This window comes from Centruroides sculpturatus, unplaced genomic scaffold (assembly GCF_000671375.1).
Source record: "Centruroides sculpturatus isolate CEXI.00-Female unplaced genomic scaffold, Cexi_2.0 scaffold26, whole genome shotgun sequence".
Lineage (NCBI taxonomy): Eukaryota > Metazoa > Arthropoda > Arachnida > Scorpiones > Buthidae > Centruroides > Centruroides sculpturatus.
The window spans coordinates 96,009-120,291 of record NW_019384653.1 but is presented as its reverse complement, the minus strand read 5'-3'; the positions used below and the strand labels follow the sequence as shown (position 1 = coordinate 120,291).

Sequence of the window (24,283 nt, the reverse complement as noted above, 5' to 3'; positions counted from 1 at the left end):
ATGATAATACTTAAAAATGATGTTGATTATGCACATATTTTACATTACTGACAATATTTAATATTTTATATATTTATGTATTTTTATTCTAAGATTTTAAGAATAAGAAGTTATTTTTGATTTTGCATTGTAATACACCTAAACCTTGATTTACATGTTACTTCATTAGGTCAATTTCAATTTAACATAATAAAAAAAAATGTGAAACGTGATAATGTTTCAATTTAATATTAATGTTTAATAAAATTAATGTTTAAGCTTGTGCTACTTTCATCTTACACATTTGAGATAGGATATCCTGTTTTATACTATTCTTCAACTTCGTATGTATTAAATCCATGCCAAAAAATTTGTAAAGAATTAAATAGAAATAGAAAAACAAGGTTTAAAAATCTTACGTAACTTCTATTACTAACTTACTAAAAAAAGAAGAGGAAAATTGTTCATGGTCAAGTTCAGGATATAACCACACATTTTTTCCAGTTTCATTAAACATTTGAAATGTTTACAGCCATTTTATACTCACCTTCCCAGACATTAACATAAAAATGAATAAAAATTTTATATGGTATTAAACTTAATTTTTGCTGGAACTATAGAAAAGGTGTGAGTGTACTTAACTTCCTGTTCCAGTTGCACATATATAATTTTTCATATCATGAACAAGTGAAGAAGACAGAATTAAATTTTATTTTCATTAATTTTATTGTATATTATATGTTAATAAAACTTTAAAGGCAGTTTCATATTAAAAAATTGATATATAATAAATAAAAAATAAATTGTTCATTATTATAGGCTATTAAAAAATGGAGGAATAAGTCTCCTCTATTGGAAACTTTACTCTATTTTTCATATAAATTTTAGTCTTGATTTATGCAGATCCAATCTACCATGTACATCAAGAATTAGGTATGCTGTATCTGACAAAACAGTTGCAATTGCTTGTCATTTGAATTCCAACATAGTATATTAGAGGAAATACTGTGCCAGCTGGCAACATGATTTGAACATGCATGTTCAAAAATAGACTCTTAAGGTGTTCAGTGATGCTTCTTTCAAAACTTAGAAATGCCTAAAGCTTATGAAGCTGATCTCAGTATAATAGGTTAGTAACTATTTGGAGATTGTCCTTGTTAATCTTGTTGCTTCAGTCTATGTTAAGTATAAATTAGGTATGAATGTTTATGTAAAGTCTGTGTATTAGCATCACTGGTGAGATTTGTCTCAGTTTACTGTTGTCATCTGATAATTTTGTAGCTGATTAGTTCAGGGACAATGGAAATTTTTGAGCAGTAAAACCTAATGTATAGTTATAAGTGAAAAAATGAGCAATGGCCAATACAACTTTGCTTATTTTAGGTTGAAAGAAGTGGCAAAAAGATTAATGATTGGCCATTTTGTTATAAGGACAATAACATACAGCAATTATCTAAGCAGATGTGGAGATATTTGAAGCTGCTGTGGGAACAAGATATTGAGATTGGTCATCATTACCACAATTGTCATGAATAATTCCAAGTTTCGATAGAATTTAAATGCATATCAGTCTACACTGCTTTTATTTCATTTGTCAGGTGTGGACAAGAGATACTAATACCAAGGAGGACTGGATGATAGTTGAAGAATTTCTGAATTCCATGACTCCTTGACAGATAGCTCAAGCATCAAAGGACTTGACCTAACTGTCTCCACATGGATTGTGCAGTGACATCCTCATTGAGGTAGTCTTATTTTATGAACTGCTGCACAGAAAGACCAATTGATGATAAGTTAATCATCTCACTTTCTCAAGTATGTTATTCTCAGTCATACGTGTTGAAATGAGGTCTTGATTTGTAATAATTATTCTAGATGACTATGTAAGTTGGATAGTTGAAGAGCGATGCAAGGTGGTCTTCTTGAATGAATGATCAGAGGAAAAGTTAAGATTTGGCATTTGACTGAGCAGTGTTCCAAAATCAAACTGTGAGGCAAAGCAGCTGATTTTCCTTGTGTTTTATTGTAGGTGCCTAAATTCTCAAAGTTGCCAAGTGCACTTCACATTGATTTATATTGCCAACACAATGCAACAATGGATAGACAGGAAGCTGTTCCTTTTGGTGGTCAGCTGGTCCTCTAAAGGCTACAGCCTTAATTTAACCCTATAGAACCCATTGGAAATTGTGACGATCCAGATATAGGGTTACCATAGCCTTGTATCTGGATCTTCACAATATGGTGCAGTGATTTCTTCCATAAGAAGGAATCACTGCATCAGGCAGTTCACAGTTACAAATGGTGCTGCATCCAAGAAGACCATCTTATGCCTAATCATTTGACCAAAGTCTGCTTAAGAGAGAAAGGATGGAAGAAATGTTAATGCTATCTGTAGCCAAATTGTTCTTTACACTGCATCTTCACCGTTTAGTCAATGCCACAGCTAACTTCAGTATCACTGTCACTTGTTTGTATTGCAGACCCTGTTCAATAATCTGTTTTGTGACAGCTTCCAAATAAATTATCTGTGATGATAATCCATAAATTTGTTAATATGCTCATTTGTATAAAATTTCTTTAAAAGAACTAACACATGTTTTATTAATCTTATTTTCCTGTATAAGTTTATTATCTCTAGCAATGCTTTGCACTCAAGGCATACATTCCATGAATGAAGCTGCTTTAAAATTGTTTCACATATTACATGGATTACAGTAAAAAAACAAAAGTTTCATGCAACTCATATAAAGTCTCTTCTGCAGCTGTGTGGTTTAACAACTTCTGTATTTGTAAAGAAAGCTTATTTTTCACACTTGTTGCATAAATAACAGCAACATTTGTATTCAATTCAATTAAAAGATTTTAATTGAAACAAAGTGTGTACAATGATGAGGATTAATATTTCTACATTTTGTAAGAATCCTCACCAAACACAGCAGAGATGACCTTTGAATATGCATGTTTGAATCATGTTGCCAGCTGCGTGTGGTACTTTTCCTAACATACTATGTTGAAATTAAAATAACAGGTGACCACAACTTTTTGTTAGGTATAGTAAATTAAATTATTTTTTAGAAATTATAGATAAATCTTTTGATTAACAAATGTTTTATCCTTTATTTAATTTAGCAGCTGATGATAAATCAGGTGAAAAAAATTCTGATGTTAAAGAAGAAACTTCTGAACAGCCGAAATCTGTCCAATGTGATGAGTAGGCTAAAGAAGTGTTTGTATATCTGTAAAGTATTATATAAAAAATTTTAAATAAAAATATTTTACAAATTTATTAAATTAGGTGTGGGAAAAGATTTCGATCTGATGCAGAAATAGAATTTCATGCAGTTAAAAGTGGACATAAAAGTTTTTCAGAGTCCACAGAAGAAATTAAACCTTTAACAGAACAAGAAAAACAAGAACAACTGAAAAAGTAATTATTTTCTTTAATTTTTACACAATTTAATTTTATTTTGTGATTTATTTTTGAATATATCTTTTAAAATTATTTTATATTATATATTTTAAAAACAAGTAAATATTATGCAGTATTTTCATATATAATATTGTGATTTATGTAGTTTAATTTAGGAAAGTATTTTTTAAAATGTTTTAAAATTTTCTTTACTAATAAATACAGCTCCTTGCCAAAACTTAGAATATTCCATTCAAGTATGTGTTGAGCAATGAAATAGATTGTAAGTTAAAGTTTTGTATTTATATTATGACCTTATGTAATGAAAAATATGAATTTCAGGTATAATAAGAAACAAGAATAAGAAATAAGAATAAATTTACAAGATAAACAATAACTGTTATTTTATTAGATACATGTTGACTCTGACAAAAAAAATTAGAATATTTACTTTCCTGTGACAAATTAGAATATTGAAATACAATGTGAATCATAATAAACAAGAGACATATTCATTACTCTATAAATTGAATTATTCCACATCATGTAAAAAATATTGTAAGTTTATACAAATACAACAATCAAGAAAGGAGATAACAAGCAATAAGTAATTGCTCCATCTATTTTCAAATCATTGAAAGAAAAATTGATTTATCTATTGAAAAGAAGAAAGTTATTCTTGCACTTCATAAAGAAGGCAAAAACCAAAATAAAATATCTAAAATGGTTGTAGACAATCAGCCTTATTGAAAAGATTGTAGAATCATCAACTGCAGTGTATCTTAGCCACTTATAAAGAATGAAACAGCAGCAGGAAACAAGGCACAATAGAGAGAGAAAACTGACTTTTAAAGTCATTTGTGAAGAAAAACCAATTAAGATTGTATGCTTATGCTTAAAGAACTCCATGTTAAGTGTAAACATGTGATATTTGCATATTTCAATAGCCACATGTCTAATAGTGACATTTGCATGAATTTCAGTATAACTTGTGTGTTCCCAAAATAAAGTTCTCTTTTCTCAAATACAGTGAAAATGTCAAGTGAATTGGCATGTGGAAAGAAAAGACTTGGGTGTAAGAGTGGAATAATATGCTATTTCCCAACAAATCATGATTTTGTTTGTCATTTGGAGATCAGGTGTTACCTGTTTGCAGAACATCTGCAAAATTCATACCATTTTGATACAATTAAGAGGTCTGTGAAATTTCCAAGTTGAATAATGGTGCATTTGTAAGATGTTGGAGAAGTCACATTTATCAACACTAAGATCAATGGGGATGTGTACAGAAATTTTTGAGTATTTTATGTTGCCATCTGAAGTTATTCCTGTGACAAAATTAGATAGTGATTTCATGTTCCTGCATGATCTAGCAGTTCTGCACACTGCAAAAGTAACAACTGAATGATTGCAGAAAAATAAGATAAAGGTTCTGGAGTGGCTGGCCAACTCTGCTGATTTGAAGCCTATTGAAAATTTGTGGAATTATGTAAAGGAAAAATTAGATGAAAAATCATTAAATCTTGTTGATCTAAAACAAAAAAAACATTTGATCCCAAATAAGTCCATATCAGTGTGCCAAACTCTTGGGCTCACTCACTTTTCCATAGACTTACGTAGTTATAAAAGCCAAAGGAGGCAAAACTAAATAATAAAACTATAATAAAAGTGGTGTATTCTATTTTCTGTTCAGACAGATAAACATTATAATTTTTTCTCATACAAAGTGTGTTATATATGATAAACTAGTAGATGAGCCCGGCGTTGCTTGAACAAATATGATAGCAAAGATTAAGACCATTAGATTATAGCTGATCTTATCCATTTTCATCAAGTGCAAGAGTTAGGTCTCCCCTTTTCCGAGACTAATTAGAAAATTTTTAGATATCTGCTTACCACACTGGGATAACGATAATTAAGATTCACAGCAACTGCTAACCAGTGTGTAGTACCACTAAATGATAAATAACAAACGTTTTTGTAACCCCTTCTGGGTTCTTCTTCTAGTTTACTAAATTCGAAAAATAAGTTGGATCTTCTCAAATCATTCATAAATATAAATTTGAACATAAAATTGAACATTAAGACTAAGAGTTCGAATAAAGCGAACTTATGTGCAGCATTCCCTGTGTCAACTTTATATACTACAAGTTTGGACATGTGCACTGCGTATCTCGCCGATCACGCGACTGCGCTGCGCAGTTACCTATCTCGTATATGTACGCATCTTGCCCCTCATCACTCGTTGACACCAAAAATACAACGCTTATCTAGATGATATCTTTTAATTTATATGAATGTTCAACAGAATAATATACAGCCTATGTCCACCCTGAAGGTCCATTCTAAATATTGGTGAAAGAATTTTTGAAATCAGATGAGTAGTTTCGGAGATTACCTCCTACATCAAAACTTACAAACTTTACCTCTTTATAACATTAGTATAGATAAAGAATAATATTTTTTGTAAATTATTTTCTGTAAAAAAATTTTCTGTAAGGTCTCTTATTATACACTTAATTAATACTTTTTATTAAAATACTTACTAATATACATAAAGTTTAAATTACATCCACTTTATAGTGCAACATGGATGGAATATTCTAATTTTTTGATGAAGAGTTGTAGTGATGTAATTCTTCATATAATGAATATAAATTAATAAATTGTATATTAAATTAAGTAGTTTCTGTAAATAAAATTGTAATATTGATGTCAATTAATACTAAAATTATTTGCCTTCAGGTGCTCTTTTTATTAAATTCCAACTTGTGGCGAGTACCAGATTTTGAACAAATAGAAATTATGTAATAAAGCAATAAAAAAAGTCCATTGAGAATTGGCTTGACTTTGAGTGAATTATTGAATAAATAATTTGATAATGAAAATATTTATTGATAATGAAGATATTTGATAATAACAAATTTTTGATAATGAAGATATTTATTCAATAATGGCAATATTTATTTAGAATGAAATATATATACAGAAATATTCTGCTTAGTGCTGTTAATGCATTCCATAAAAGTACTGCACTAATTGGAGAATATATTTTATAAGAAAAATGCTTCTTTTGAAATGAGATATTTTGCACCTAAAAAATAATTAGAACTGACTTAATAATGTCATAAAAATCCTTAAAAAAGTACAAGAGAATAAAATAAAAAAGATGCTAATAAACCCAAACTTTCAATTTTTTACTTTGCAATTAAATTTTTAACTGCTTTTATTGAAAGAAAAAATTATCCATTGCTGCTTTGACTTGTCTCTTCTTTTTCATTTCTGCATTAAGAGCTCAGTAGCAGCAAATTACATCTACTAATTTTGTTTCTTAAAATGCAGTATTCTCCATTTAAATTGTTAAACTAAGCCAGTAGTAGACATTTTAAAAATATGTACAGTACAAGATGGCCAGATGACTGAGGTGGTAAAAGATTCAGCTTCTTGCCATTCTGAGAATCTGGATGATAGAATCCAAGCATTATTAATGAGTTTTGTCCTTCACTAGCTAACTGCCTCCATTGAAGGCCTAGTTGGACCCATGATAGCCCTAAATAAAGGCCCTCTTAGTGCCCGTAAGATAGTTCTTAAGAAATAGACAATTGTGTTTTTTCATGCATCTACAATAAAGTAATAGATGAGTGGTTAGGCTGAGTGCTGCTAGATATTTGCTAATTTCTGTCAGTCTAATAGCACATTACTGTAAAACAAGCTATTTAGTAATTAAAAACTTTAAAGCAGAAAACAATGCTGTATTTTTTTTTCTTTGCTTTAGTCATTAAATAGGTACTTTTGTGAAAATATATGTTACTCTGAATGTCTCTAAAAGGATATGCAACTTTTTATTAAAATAAATTTTTAATATAAGTTAATAATGCCTTTCAACTGGTGTTGGTTCACTTTTTATCACTTACATCTATGCTAATTTTTGTTAACTTATTTTTTAAAACTATGGTTATAATCTTTCTTATACATATTAGATTGACAGTGACTGCCTATTGATTGTAATGAATCATTGTGGATAAATTAAATTCTCTGTTGCACACTATAAATCATACTATATGAATCTGTACTAAGTGATGTATTCCTGTAATATATTTAATTTTATATATATTTGTTAAACAGGCTTCATTATAAATCTCTTTTAACCTTTAAAGAAACAGCTATGATTTACAATAAATGCTAAGAAATTGTTAGTTCTTGATTTCTTATTTTTTTCTATATTTTTCTTTTCGTAAAAATTTCATGTTTAAAATACAAATCATTATGTACAGTTGAGAAATTCTTTAATATTGTAGCTAATTTTTTAAATAACTGAATTAATCTAAAAGGAATGCATAAGAAATTTTAATTACAGTAGCTTTAAAAAAAGCATTTTTAATTACAGACTTGAAGAAAAAATTAGACAGAGACGACTTGAAAAAGAAGAACAAGAAAGAAAATCAGCAATTGAGAAAGAAAAACTGAGGAGGCGAACTGGTCAAGAAATTGCTCTTGCTAGACAAAAGTAAAAATTTTAATTTATTTAATTTTTATCATAAAGAATATTCAGAAAATGCTCTTTGTTAAATGAATTTTTTTGTGTGTATTGATGATGTTTTTATTATATTTGTTTTCTTTACAGTTAAATATTTATAAGTATATTTAAGAATCAGTATATGTTAGTAAAACAAAGAATTATTTTAAATTATTTGCCTTGATTGTCTAGGTACAAAATAGATGTTTAGGATAAAAAAATTTTATAGAATGTATAAATTTTTAATTAAAAAATTATTTTAAAAAATTAAGATGATAAAACATCAATATATAACTACTATCAGAATATATGCAGATTATGAAGACCTTTTTAAATCAAAATGTGCTTTAAGTACTTCAAATCTTTGAAATAAGAGAGAAATTACAGTGACGCTTCTAGTTTGCTGTAGATGTTAGATTTATTTATGATTGGCAGAATATAGATTATCTGTCATAATTGAAACTGAGATCATAATCATTCAGCAGGTGACTGAAATTAAATTATATTTATAGTCATGTATCAAAATGAGTGCTCTTTGAGATGTTTTTATCTAATTTGCTAGTAAACAAATAATTTTTTTTAACTGAATTACTGAGTTATTAAATACATATTAGAATAAGTTTTTAATGATTGATGATATCTAAGTATTTAAACTTAAGTTTGATTTATTATGAAATAGACTTGAAGAAGAGCAACAGAGAAGAGAAGCTGAGCTAATACGTCAAGAAAAACTAGAAGCTAAATTAGCTAGGTATAACATTTGTATTTTATTTTATTACTTAAAAATAATCTGCATTCAGAAACTCAATATATTTGATTTTAGCTAATTTAGATAAATATATAGAATATTAGTTGGAAAATGAATTGCCACTGTTGTTTTGTCCATCTATCTGTCCTTCATTAATCTTGAGAATGGAATAAGATAGATGAAAATTGAGACCAGATATGGAAAGCCTAGGAGCCACAGATCTCAATTAACTATATATGAACTTCCAACACTGGAAGTCATGTGATTTCAATTCAAAATTTTCTCAAAAATGGAGTTAGACAGATGACATGTCTCAATTTGATTGTTTTCAAGAAAAGTATGATGTGCAGGGGTAAGACACAACTAAAATTAAGTCTAGATATGGAAAACTTAAGGTAGGAGATCCTGATTATGAACTTCTGATCTGGACAGGAGTCATGATTTCTTTTAATTAAAAATTGTAGCCCAGTACTGTGAAAGTATTACAATAAATAATTGCTTGTATTAATTATATTGTTATATTAATTTAAAGTAGATTTTAAAATGTTTAAATGTTATTTATATCAAATTAAATATTTATTTATCTTACTTAAACTAATTGAAATCTGCAGTTTCTAATGATAGTGATTTATGATAGAATTAAACGAATATTAAAATAAAAGTTGTATATTGTGGATAAGGGACTGTCTTATCAAAGCTGTAAATTATATTGATTTTCAAGTGAGAATTGTGAATTAACAATAATTTTTTTTAAAGTTTAATGTTATAAGAATGTTATAAGAATATTTTTTTGGTTTAGATCTAATTTAGTTAAATTTATAAAAAATTATTGAAAACACATTAAAATAAACCTTCTGAATTTTGATTACCTATATAAAAAATCTTGTATTTTATCAAATATTTAAATTTTATGTTTTATAAAAATTTAAAGGCAGAGAATTTTAGAAGAAATTGAAAGAGATAAGTTAGCTCGTAAAGAAATGTTTGGAACAGTTGGAAATACTGCACCTGTTATATCAACTGTAAATAGTTCTAATACTGTTTCAACTACTACAACTACAGTCCCACAAAGACAATATGATCAATGCAAACTTCAGGTAAGTTACTTGTTTTTACTATTAAACTTTTAGTAATTTACACATCAGCAAAAGTGCTTGTATTGATTAATATATCTCAAGAATAGCTATTATATTATAAATCTAGTTTAAATTGTAACCAGATTGATGTAAAGTTGAAAAAGAGGACTAATGAGGGATTTGTCCAAAATTCATATGCTAAGGAATCAATAAAAGCCTGTACATCCATCTTAATTGTGTGTTACTGTACTTTATGCTTACTCATAACAATTACAACAAGAACAAAAGATATTCAAGTACATATTAATAAATATATGAAGCGTTCAATACCATAATGTTGTAAATGCCAAAAATCAAACTTTTCAGAAGAGGTAAAAAAAAAACTTTTTCTAGTGAATGAATTCATTTCAAGTTTATAGTAAAATGGTAAAAACTCATTATGTTACAAATTCTCTGGGATATCAAAATGATGTAAATGTAAGCTGTAATGTTTTAAGTGCCAAAAGTCACTTGACTTGCATTTTGGAGCTTTAAATGTTATGGCTTTACATAAATTCAACTTCAAAGTACGGCCACTTACAGTGCCACTATCACCACAATATTTTTTTTGCAGTAGAAAACATTGCGTTTAGAATTCAATTCTTCAATAAAACATACTTAGAGAAAATTGGCATTTACATTATGGCATTGCACACTTCATATACTTTTGTATATGGATTATACAGGATTTTTTTAATGAATAATAAATAAATAATGGCATTTTTCTTTTTTTCAAAGCCATGTAGATTTATGGTTGTGGATTAATAATGTGATAAACTACTTTAATTTTAATAAAATATTTTATTTTTAATTTTAATAATTTAGCATTTATAAAAAATATATAAATGCTAATTAGAAAAAATAGCTAATTTAAAATTTGGAGAAGCAATAGCATATGTGCATAGTAAGTCAAATGCTATTTTATTTCATCAATGTGCCATAAGAGATTTGGAATTTGTACAAAGTTGGTCAGGGAAAGTCATGGAATTTAAAACAAAAATTTGAGAAGGAACCCTGCATTTATTAGCTTCTGATGAGATTATCAGAAGCCAATATGTGGGTTGTTTTCCTTTATATTGTTCGATACTCAGTTTTATGCAGAAAAGAAGAACATAAAGAAATATTTTTTGCTAATCTGCTGTTATCTATTAATCAACCTAGTGAAGTCCCAACTGTCCAGTATAGGTTTCCAACTATCATTAAGGGACATTAAGGAGTCTTTAGTATTAATAACAGTTAAATATTTAAAGGAACTAAAGATGTATTTGTTCAAGTATCCTGATAGGGCTCTCTTTGATAAGAATAGTCTTATCTCAGATAACACAGACAACACTGAACAATTGCAGACTTATTGCATAAGAGAAGTATTGATCACAAATTGGGCTAAGCTATAACAGTGATAGTGTTCTTTTATTCTTTTAGACAGTGATCTTGTGGATCTTGTGGACAGTAATAGAAGTTCCCCCCGTTTCAAGGCATAAACGACAATTTAGAGAGTGCCTTGGCTCTGTCTTTGACACAGTGAAATATGTTCATAATTGTAGGTAATCTAAAGTGAGCATGCATCTAGAATATGATGCTACTAACAATGCGATAGTCTTACCAGTAACTACTAGTACACTGTGATAAAAACATTGAAATTTTTCTCTGTAGTTCAACGGTAAAATTATTACATTGTTGTTTGGTAGTTTTTAACCTGTCCCGTGTTGTTCTCAAGTATTTTTGTGTTGACCACATTTGACCTAACCTGTTGACCCCGAATATATATTAGTTTCTGCATTGGAACTTTTTTTAACATCAGATGTCGCTACTTGTACAGAATTCCAAAATTAGTGACTCATCAAAAGAATCATTATGCTATCTAGTTTTTGCACAGCAGGATTTTACAATAATAGGAATAGTTGTTTACAAGAAATCACAAAGGAAAGTAGACCATTAGTTTGTCTCTGTTTCAACATGGCAATGGCTGGGAGTGCTCTGAATAAATCAGAAATGATCAAATATTTATTTAATTTAGGTTCCAATGAGTCTGAATTTTCAGACAGCAATGACAAATATATACAAAATGAAAATGTAAGTGATGGTAGTAGTGATATTGATCACAAAACTACAAGTGGATTCAGAGGTCAATCACCCGGTCGTGCTCGAGGAAATAATAGTGCGAAACATTCGTGATTTAGTAGTAATGATGGTTGGATCCATACAAACTTCAGAAGCCCTCAAGTAAACAGTTTCACAGGACAAGTAGGTACCTATATAAAAAATCTTGTATTTTATCAAATATTTAAATTTTATGTTTTATAAAAATTTAAAGGCAGAGAATTTTAGAAGAAATTGAAAGAGATAAGTTAGCTCGTAAAGAAATGTTTGGAACAGTTGGAAATACTGCACCTGTTATATCAACTGTAAATAGTTCTAATACTGTTTCAACTACTACAACTACAGTCCCACAAAGACAATATGATCAATGCAAACTTCAGGTAAGTTACTTGTTTTTACTATTAAACTTTTAGTAATTTACACATCAGCAAAAGTGCTTGTATTGATTAATATATCTCAAGAATAGCTATTATATTATAAATCTAGTTTAAATTGTAACCAGATTGATGTAAAGTTGAAAAAGAGGACTAATGAGGGATTTGTCCAAAATTCATATGCTAAGGAATCAATAAAAGCCTGTACATCCATCTTAATTGTGTGTTACTGTACTTTATGCTTACTCATAACAATTACAACAAGAACAAAAGATATTCAAGTACATATTAATAAATATATGAAGCGTTCAATACCATAATGTTGTAAATGCCAAAAATCAAACTTTTCAGAAGAGGTAAAAAAAAAACTTTTTCTAGTGAATGAATTCATTTCAAGTTTATAGTAAAATGGTAAAAACTCATTATGTTACAAATTCTCTGGGATATCAAAATGATGTAAATGTAAGCTGTAATGTTTTAAGTGCCAAAAGTCACTTGACTTGCATTTTGGAGCTTTAAATGTTATGGCTTTACATAAATTCAACTTCAAAGTACGGCCACTTACAGTGCCACTATCACCACAATATTTTTTTTGCAGTAGAAAACATTGCGTTTAGAATTCAATTCTTCAATAAAACATACTTAGAGAAAATTGGCATTTACATTATGGCATTGCACACTTCATATACTTTTGTATATGGATTATACAGGATTTTTTTAATGAATAATAAATAAATAATGGCATTTTTCTTTTTTTCAAAGCCATGTAGATTTATGGTTGTGGATTAATAATGTGATAAACTACTTTAATTTTAATAAAATATTTTATTTTTAATTTTAATAATTTAGCATTTATAAAAAATATATAAATGCTAATTAGAAAAAATAGCTAATTTAAAATTTGGAGAAGCAATAGCATATGTGCATAGTAAGTCAAATGCTATTTTATTTCATCAATGTGCCATAAGAGATTTGGAATTTGTACAAAGTTGGTCAGGGAAAGTCATGGAATTTAAAACAAAAATTTGAGAAGGAACCCTGCATTTATTAGCTTCTGATGAGATTATCAGAAGCCAATATGTGGGTTGTTTTCCTTTATATTGTTCGATACTCAGTTTTATGCAGAAAAGAAGAACATAAAGAAATATTTTTTGCTAATCTGCTGTTATCTATTAATCAACCTAGTGAAGTCCCAACTGTCCAGTATAGGTTTCCAACTATCATTAAGGGACATTAAGGAGTCTTTAGTATTAATAACAGTTAAATATTTAAAGGAACTAAAGATGTATTTGTTCAAGTATCCTGATAGGGCTCTCTTTGATAAGAATAGTCTTATCTCAGATAACACAGACAACACTGAACAATTGCAGACTTATTGCATAAGAGAAGTATTGATCACAAATTGGGCTAAGCTATAACAGTGATAGTGTTCTTTTATTCTTTTAGACAGTGATCTTGTGGATCTTGTGGACAGTAATAGAAGTTCCCCCCCTGTTTCAAGGCATAAACGACAATTTAGAGAGTGCCTTGGCTCTGTCTTTGACACAGTGAAATATGTTCATAATTGTAGGTAATCTAAAGTGAGCATGCATCTAGAATATGATGCTACTAACAATGCGATAGTCTTACCAGTAACTACTAGTACACTGTGATAAAAACATTGAAATTTTTCTCTGTAGTTCAACGGTAAAATTATTACATTGTTGTTTGGTAGTTTTTAACCTGTCCCGTGTTGTTCTCAAGTATTTTTGTGTTGACCACATTTGACCTAACCTGTTGACCCCGAATATATATTAGTTTCTGCATTGGAACTTTTTTTAACATCAGATGTCGCTACTTGTACAGAATTCCAAAATTAGTGACTCATCAAAAAAATCATTATGCTATCTAGTTTTTGCACAGCAGGATTTTACAATAATAGGAATAGTTGTTTACAAGAAATCACAAAGGAAAGTAGACCATTAGTTTGTCTCTGTTTCAACATGGCAATGGCTGGGAGTGCTCTGAATAAATCAGAAATGATCAAATATTTATTTAATTTAGGTTCCAATGAGTCTGAATTTTCAGACAGCAATGACAAATATATACAAAATGAAAATGTAAGTGATGGTAGTAGTGATATTGATCACAAAACTACAAGTGGATTCAGAGGTCAATCACCCGGTCGTGCTCGAGGAAATAATAGTGCGAAACATTCGTGATTTAGTAGTAATGATGGTTGGATCCATACAAACTTCAGAAGCCCTCAAGTAAACAGTTTCACAGGACAAGTAGGAATCCAATGTAATTTACATTGAGAGTGATTCTACACCATTCATCTGCTTTAGTGTATTTTTCAATGATGAACTTGTGGACAAGATTGTTGAAGAAATGAACAGGTATGGTGATAGTTTGATGAACTGTGACAATTTACAGAAAATAGTTGTATAAAAAACTGGAAACCGATGACAAATCCACAAATTAGAGAATTTATAGGACTTATTATGGTCACAAGTATCATTAGAAAACTGTGCCTAAGTATGTACTTTACAATTGAAGATGTTTTTCTACACCATTTTTTTCGAGTGTAATGTCGAGCAACTGCTTTCTGCTTTTATTGTCATGTTTGCATTTTACAGACAATAATCAAGCTTCAGGTGGTGATGATAAATTACACAGTGTTATTGATCATTTTCACCACAGGTTTAAATATGCTTACATCCCAGATGAAAATGTGTGTGTAGATGAAAGTCTTGTGTTATGGAAAAGCAGACTGGGATTTAGTATATACTGAGCAAGCATGTTCGTTTTGGCATAAAAAGTTTAGAAATTTGCGAGTCACGAACAGCATATGTTCGGGACTTTTTAGTTTACACGAGAGTTATGACAGAATATGGAAATTTTGAAGGTGGCATGGTGAGAAAGTTGTGCTTACCTTATTAGAACCATTACTTGGTAAGAATCACAAGGTTTAGACAGGTTTTTCACCTCACCAACATTAGCAAAAACACTTCTGGATAAACAAACATATGTTTGTGGAACTGAGAACAAAAATCGAATTGGAATGCCATACAATTTTCCTGATCGTGAATTGAAGGAAGGGGAATTTATGACCTGTCAGAAAGATGAATTGTCTGTGTTTTGTTGGAAAAGATAAAAGGAATGTGACAATTCTAACTATGATGAGTAACAATGAATTCTCTGATTTGGGTAAACGTAACAGATTAGGAGATACAATAATGAAGCTGAATTGTGTTTTAGAATATAATAGAAATATGGGTGGAATCAATCTCTGTGAAGGAGTAATACACAATTATCCGTGCATGAGAAAAATGGTAAAATGTTTTTTCATATGATGGATATTACACTATATAATGCTTGTGTTTTGTATTGCCAACATACAAAAAAACAAATATCATTTCTTGAATGTTTTCATTTCTTATTGTTCAATTGAAAGGAATTTCTTTTAGGGATTGGAAGGGAAAATCATTTCTTTATTTTCGTATGTCTGTTATTAGAGAAGTGATAGAGAAGTATAACACAAACAGACATCTAGCCCACCACGGTTGACCGTCACACGAAAATCCTTTACGTTTATCTGAACAGCATTTTCCCAGTTTTATACCATCAACAGAAAAAAGAAACCTCCATCCAGAATTTATAAAGTATGTTTGGGAAACACAAAGCATGCAGAATCACGTTATCAGTGTGTACAATGTGTACCATTCCACTATACATTGTTTCTTGTTTTGAGATTTATCACACTAAAACTAACTTCTGAAATAAAATTTTTTGTTTTTATATTTCCTAATATGTCTATTTTGTGTGTGTAAAATATAAAGTAATTTGGAATGATACAATAGCCACAATTATTATTTTCTAAAATGTGTGATTGCGTTAGGCTTAACATTGAAAAAAATTCAACGTGGAGTGAAATGCAATGGAGAAAATATTTAACATCGGATAGGTTAATACAGTTTATTGCTGTATATTCAAAGTGAATTTTCTTTGAATAATTTTAAGTTTAATTTGAATAATTTTAAGTTGCTGTCAAATGCCTGGCAGAAATTCTGATTTTATATCGTAGTGAAAATTAATGTTCAAATGAATAATCAAATGGAAATCATAATAAAATATTCTTAATTTTTATTTTAATATTGAAATCTGAAATTTCTTTTTCTAAGTATTATTTAAATATACAAGATGAATCAAAAGTTCCTTTCATCGTTTTCATTCCAAAAGTACTGCAGAATTTTGTCAATTTAGTTATATAGTAAGTCATGCATTTATGGAGAATTGATTAGCATCTTTTTTGGTTGTCTTTGAAAATTATTTTCAAGGTCATTTATGTTGTAATTTTTAATAAGCACAGGTAATATAAAAGGACCTGTGACAGGGTTAAAGATAATCTTTTAATTAGTCTAAAATCATTTTCTGGATTCAAATAAATACATTTAGGATTGCATAATTTGTAACTTTAAATTTATGAGTGAAAGTGATTTTGTTTATATGCTTTTCAAGGTTATGTAAAATAAACTTTTGACTCCCCATGTATGTATGTAGGTCTGTATATAATACCACTATGATAAATACATTTCTATGAAAGTATGATTTTTATATTCTGACAAAATATAAAGTTTTATAGAAGTAATTATGGGAAGATTTCCAAATTGAAAAATCAAAAGACTAGAATTTGAACAATGAAAATTTAAATGTACATTCTTTTTACCTCTTTGTCTATACGCAGAAATGTTAAATGTATATTTTTTATTATCCAAAATTTTTTCTTATAATAGTTTTATATAGCACAACAAGCTTGTCTTAAGTTTTCATTAAAGGTTAAACTAAGATTTTTCAAAAATATACTTGCATGCATATGAGAGGTGCTGCTCTTTCTTGTAGTTGATACAATCATCTCTCAGTTGGGATTTGTGTACCTCTAAAGCCTCTAGAGTTCTAACATGATTTTGTTATAGTATTGTGTGATGATAACAGCATTATTAAGGTCCACATGTACTGGTACTTCATTTATCAATGGTATAAACAGACAGGGCAATGGAATGTATTTTGTCTTCAATATTGTATCGGTGTGCTATTAGATGTTTATGGAGTGAGCAATCAAAAATATTAGTCTGTTGTTAGTAAATTTTTCAACTGGTATCAGAAAAGGTTCTATGTGGTTTGCTGTTTCCTAATGCTAAATTTACAGTAACTCTCCAATGAAGTAGTTGAGCAAATTCAAAAGGATTATAAAATAAACTTATATAGTTTTACCACTGCTCTATATATAAATTTCAAAGCTTTAATATTAGTAATTATTATGCAGAAATCTAATCATGGACTGTGTTATTGTACACAATAATTTGCAAAATATAAATTGATGTAAAAAAAAACTACAGTAGAACCCCTCTAATCCGTCACCTTTGGGACTGGGGGTATGGTCGGAACGCAAAAAAGGTCGGATTATCAGAAAAAAGTAAAATAAACAATCTTCCCCTTTGTCCCGTCTTTGTAGTACTGCTAATTTTTCATTTAATGAAAGAGTAACGTGTTTATGTTTCACTCCTGACATGTTGAAAACACACACAAAACTGTACATGTACACACAATGTAAAACATATACTATAATGAACACAGAAGAACACCTCAGACAGTGAGTCGCCGATGAGTCGGGACAAGTTTCTCGACTCCAACCATGGTCGGATTAACCGGAGTGACGGACTAGCTGAGGGCGGACTAGAGGGGTTATACTGTAATAAACTCTTGTTCTGTTGTTTCATCATGCTTTAGTTTTCTGATTACATTAATATGTTTTATTTCTTAAAGTACATACTGTATAAAAAATTTTTGAAACAAATGACTTCAATCATTCTTTTTGACATTTTACTTACTTTATTATTTTTAGATAAGACTTACCAATGGTCAAATCCTAAATCAGACGTTTGGTTCAAATGAGGAACTTGCGGCCGTGCGGTTATTTGTACAGTTAAACAGGTCGGACGGTAATTGTCCTTTTTCACTTATGACTAATTTTCCAAAGAGAATATTTAATGATGAGGATATGAGCAAGCCACTCAGTGCTTTAGGTAATTATTATTTTTTCTTCCAACAAAGTTTTTCTGATCTTTTGAATTTATAATTGATTTGTATAAATAATATACAGTGGTACCTCAGGATACGAAATGAATCCGTTCCGACACTGAGATTGTATCATGAAAATGTCGTAAGGTGAATCATTTTTCCCCATACAATTACATGTAAAACCAAATAATTTGTTCCAACACGAAAAACACACTCAAATTAAAGCTAAGTAATACATTAAAAATAATAATAATAACTATAGTAAGGAAAACACTGAAAAAATGAATTTTGTAGTTGTAAATGTATAAATAACCGTAATAGAATAATAATTGATAAAAAAAAAAATGTAGTTTTATTTGCACTTTATGTTTGAGGATAGACAACAGTGGAGGTATAAACTGGTGGCGAAAGAGAGGGAGAAGGGAAATGATACTAAAACTTAACTTACATAACATAATGTAACAATAACTTAAAAATAACTTAGAAAAGATAAAAAAAAAAATTAGTGTTGTTTTATATTTTCTTTTTTTAAATTTTATTCACTGCTTTTTGCTTTCTTTCCTTCACTTCCACCCAGCACTTTCACTGGATAGAGGTTGCTTGGTAAAATATCTATCCAAAGATGTTTGGCTTTGCCTACTTTTTAAAATGTTTCTAAAATGATTTAGGCAAATGTCATTACTCCGAGCAGCAATACGGCCAGTGTGAACCTTTTCGGGATGTTTCTTTCAATAAAATCAGTCACTTTCTGATAATATCTCAAGATTTCCTTTATCGAGCGAGATCCTTCCACGACAAAGCAAACGCGGACTGAGACCAACGAACAGAAATGAATAAAAAATGGCGCTGCGAACTAATGTAACATCGTATGGTGAGTTTTTATTCGTATTGTGGAGCAAAAATATGTTCAAATTTCGTGTCATATCCTGAAAATTTCGTATGCTGGGGCGTTCATATCCTGAGGTACCACTGTATTAGATTAAATTTAACACACAACAATTTTGCTAAAACTTTTGAAATACTTAGATATGAATTTCAGGACTTTATTTACTGTTTGAGAACAGTGGTGTAATTATGTTGCTTAATATTAACAGTGAGTTATTTATTATAATATAGTGATTTTAAACAGAAATTTTAAAAGAAATTAAATGCTAAGAACCAGAATACAATCAAACTATATATTTCAGTTATTTTAATCTTTAACTAAGAACTTATGACAAGAATTTTAAGACAACTCTTGTTTATTAAAAAAATTATTACATTTTCATTTGATTTCAATTTTACTTGATTTTAAATTTTATTGTTTTTACTCTATAATTATTGCTTTTTGGATTATACAATTTTTAGCTGTTTATATTACAATTATAGTATAAATAGCTAAAAAGTTGTACACTGCTTTTCTTTTTTCAATAATTCAAACTTAAAAAAAACTATTATCATTTAAATAATTTGAATATAATTTATTTATTTCAATATTTAATTGTTGTAGCAGAAATACTGATATTAACTATTGATTTTTATAACTGATATTGTTATTTCTGAATCATATAACATTAAAAATTAACTTACATAAGTAATATTAAAATACTTATGCTTTTCAGTTTTATATTTTACTTCATCATTTGTTTTATTAACAGATATTACATGTAAGGGACAAAATATTTTCCATAATACACTAGTAATTTGGTATATCATAGTCCTTGGGATCCAAAAAATTTGATTGCATTCCAAGGAGGAACTTTTTCTACCACATTTGTGAACAGCTGGTGTCCATGGTGGTCATTGTTTATGAACTTACCATTTACCCATAGTTGAATATCCCTAATATCCAATTTGGTTTTTTCTGTATCCATTCATTGGGTAAAACTGTGATTGTGTAGTGACAAGTACAAAATATTTCAGATTGATCCAATTGATTTTTGAAATGTGCTGTTCTCTTTTTAACTGCCAGTTTAACTCAATAGTCTACAATATAATGAAATAAAAGCAGAATCTGAAGCTGTTTTGAGTTGTAAGTTGGTCCATGTTCTATTTAGCCACTTACAGGAAGCTTTTATTCTTACAAATGCATTTCAGGATAAGGCTCATGAATGCTTAGGTCCAAAAATGCATTTGTAAGAATAAAAGCAATAGAGAAATTTGTATTATTGGTATTATGGAATATATTATGTTCTATATATACAAAAATAATAGTTACTAATTCCCTTTAGATAAGATATTAAAATATTTGTTTTTGAGAACTACATAGGCTGATTTTTTTTTCAAGTTCTGTGGTCCATTAAAAAAAGACAAGTGTATGTAACAAAATGAATTTATTACCAAAAGTTAGGTACAAACATGGTTACTTTTCGACATAATCACTGTGAAGATTGAGGAATTTGTCATATTTATGGACAAGCTTTTCCATCTCCTTGTCATAGAATGTTGCTGCCAATAACTTGAGATGGGTCCTAACATTTCTTTGAATATCATCATTAGTCTTGAACCTCTGTGCTCCTAGCCACTTTTCCTGTTCAGGAAAGAGGTGGAAGTCACTCGGCGCTATAAGCTGGGTGTTTAAAGGTGGTGAAGACTTCCACCCAGCTTAAAACTTTTTAATGTGTGAAGACTTCCACCTCTTTCCTGAATTGAAAACATGGCTAGCAAGGCAGAGGTTTGAAACTAATGAACTAATGACGATCTTCAAAACAGTGTTGTTAATGCCATCTCAATTCATTGGCAGCATTCTATGACAAGGGGATGGAAAAGCATGTCCATAAATATGACAAATTCCTCAATCTTCACAGTGATTATGTCGAAAAGTAACCATGTTTGTACCTAACGTTTGGAATAAATTCATTTTGTTACTTACACTTATCTTTGTTTTATGGACCATCGGAACTTGAAAAATAAACAGCCCTTGTATAATATTATTTGTCTGTGTCTAATACAGAAATGCCAACTACTACAGATTTTCTGTAGTTTCTAATGAAGTCATGTGTAAATAGTGGACTTGCAGATAACCTGTAAAACTATGGAATGATCTTTTATACTCTTGAAAAGGTGCATTAATGCAACATCATATATAGGTGCTCTTGGTCCATGTGGAACCACCAGTATGTCAAATCTCAAACCAAGAATGTGGAATGTACAAACAGTGAATGCTTCCAGTTTGCAAGTGGCTAACTAAGGGTCTGTCTAAGAATTGTTTCTTTGCATGAACAAGTTGTACAGTTATGATAAAACGTGTTAAAAATGACACACTTGCATCTAAAAATAATGCCTGCCCTTCTAACATGATTGAGTATGCTGCAAAGTCTATGTAAACAGACCATGTAGTGTGTGTATGACATAGACAAAATGGTGAATTCTGTCAATTATATGAATTTTATTCTATCAAATGAGAAATATAAATTTGAATTTATTTCAAAAATTATTATGAAATAATTTATTAATAATTGAAAATTTTAAGAAGTTTATGATAAAGTGGATTGTTTTATCTATTTATATATTTAATTTCTTATATAAAAATTAGATTAATTTTATAAATTTAATTATATGTAAGATACTTGGCTTAAAATCATCATGATACATTTTTCATCACAAAAGAAAAAATAGAAACAGTGGCAAAGGAGAATCAATGAATTGTCATGAAATTTTTTTAATGTGGGCAAAACCCATGGACAAGCAGAGGAGCAAAGCCTCCTAGTAACATTATAGTGTGGAATAAATTATAGTTTTAAAATATCAGAAATTATTGATGTCAAGTCAGAAAGAGGGGTGGATGGGGAATTGCTTCCCTATTCATCCTTCTCATTATCCTGTGCTACTGATGGACCTGTTCTCAGGTTGGCATCTCTGTAGGTGTATTAAAATTTCTATAGCACAGATATATATCACTTTAAAAATTTATATAATCAAATAAAAGTTTAATCAATTTTTTCCAGGACTTGTTCCCTCTGCTGTGTTGATTGTGACCAAACAACAATAAAGTCAAGTCAGTCAAGATTAAATATTAATATGTAAAAAAGTTTTCTTTTTTGTATTATTATGTTGTTGTTCAACTTTACATTTAACAATTAAATAAGAAAATTGTACCATATAAATTTTAGTGTTACTTCTTTGTTCATTCAAAAGTACATTATTTATTTTTGTAAAAAAGAGAAGAAAACTTAAGTTACCTCATATACTTAATTTTGAAAAAACTACTTAGATGTTACTTTTCTTTAATCTCAAAATATTTTGTTAAGTATTTTAGAAGTGTTTTAAATTTGTTAATTATAAAGAACATTGAAAATCTTATTTGAAAATAAAAAAGTAAATTTAAATTCTATCCAGACATGTTAAAGAATGAGTAGTTATTATATTACCAGTAAGAATTCTTATAATTTTAATTTTTATAAGCAAGCAATTGGAGCATTGTTTAGATTTCAAATCTTAATTTATAAAAATTTTTAGCAGATTTTTTTTTTACTACATGCAGGGTTCCTATGCACCTGGAAAGTTGGGGAAAATCAGTGATTTATATTAGTGTTTGGAAAAAATCATGGAGAATCAGGGAATTTCACAAAAGTTGTCAATAAGTCACAAAAAGTCAGGGAATTTGCCTCCTTGGCTGCTTTGTTGATATTTTTTTGCTCACAATAAAGTAGACCAAGTGTAGCCATCTGCAAGTAGTAATGTGGTACAATGCAACTTATGAAAAGGCATGCAGAATATTTTCAGGACCTAAAATTTCCCCAAAAATTATTGCATACAAAATAAAATCATAATTTATGAACCAATTAATAATTATTATTACATAGTTTGGAAAATTCAAATTAAATCATGCATACAATATAATTAAATACATTTACAATACAATTTGCCATGCAACACTAAACTGATCAGTTAACAAATATTTTAGATTAAAAGAATGCTTTAATTTAAGCATGTTTTCATCATCATAGGATAGAATAAACAATTATAAACTTGATGCAATATGTTAAACAATGGCACTGAATTCAGTTTTGTTTCTATTAACTTCTAAAACACTCCTTTACATTGTTTAAGTTAAATTATTTTAACTAAAGTTAATAGGAAAAATTATGTACATTTACAATTTAAATAATATCATTAAAACATAATTGTTTTGAAATTGAAATTTTAAAATAATACAAGTTGAGTCTTGGCCATGTTAATTAATACTGGCTTTTTTGTGCACTTGTCCCATCAATGTCTTAGTGGGTAAAACACTGGTAGTTGGTTGCAGGTTTGCATCTCACCAATGGGCTGGCTGCATGAAATTTTTCAGGTTTTCTTCACAAATCTAACACCTAAATAGTCAGTTGAGATAATTCAGATAGCAGATTTCTCAACCATATGTGGTCCACAGATCCCTGCGGGTCTAGGCAAATATATTGACAGCAAGCTATGCAAATTAGCATGTTGCAAACAAGCATGACATGAAAACTATGCATGTAAATGGCTGTTAAAATTCATTAAACAGGTCTACCAGAAGATGAAGTTTGAGAAACACTAGGTTAATGCATGTCATTAGAGTATTTTGTACTTAAAGACATGTAGTTCTTCCAGTTTTTCAAAAATTGAATTTTTTCTTTTACAATTTAAATGAAGATGCACTGTTGATAATAAGAATATTAAAACTATTACAGTGAAATGTTAATTTAATGTGTGGGGTGTGTATAATAGAAATGTAAAGAATGTACAAGTGCTATTCATCAATTTTTATTCTTTGATACTGTCCTATTGACCTAACATAAGCAGTTCTTTAAACTTTGCAAATCATATCAAATGAATNGAACTTTTTTTAACATCAGATGTCGCTACTTGTACAGAATTCCAAAATTAGTGACTCATCAAAAGAATCATTATGCTATCTAGTTTTTGCACAGCAGGATTTTACAATAATAGGAATAGTTGTTTACAAGAAATCACAAAGGAAAGTAGACCATTAGTTTGTCTCTGTTTCAACATGGCAATGGCTGGGAGTGCTCTGAATAA

At 29.2% G+C, this 24,283-nt stretch overlaps 1 protein-coding gene across 2 annotated transcripts in view; it reads left to right on the top strand.

Moving 5' to 3' along the window:
- LOC111626327 (UBX domain-containing protein 1-like) overlaps nt 1-24,060 on the top strand; it is a 55,610-nt gene extending 31,550 nt beyond the window's left edge. The window contains exons 4-10 of one of the 2 annotated variants that reach the window (XM_023369651.1): nt 3,112-3,190; nt 3,275-3,406; nt 7,776-7,895; nt 8,584-8,655; nt 9,584-9,749; nt 18,126-18,306; nt 22,228-24,060. In XM_023369651.1, the coding sequence (XP_023225419.1) occupies nt 3,112-3,190; nt 3,275-3,406; nt 7,776-7,895; nt 8,584-8,655; nt 9,584-9,749; nt 18,126-18,306; nt 22,228-22,271 (794 nt within the window). In that variant the 3' untranslated portion in view covers nt 22,272-24,060. Of the gene's footprint in view, nt 1-3,108; nt 3,191-3,274; nt 3,407-7,775; nt 7,896-8,583; nt 8,656-9,583; nt 9,750-18,125; nt 18,307-22,227 lie in introns of both variants that reach the window. The other variant, XM_023369650.1, reaches the window with a different exon arrangement.
- The last annotated feature ends 223 nt before the right edge of the window (nt 24,061-24,283 follow it).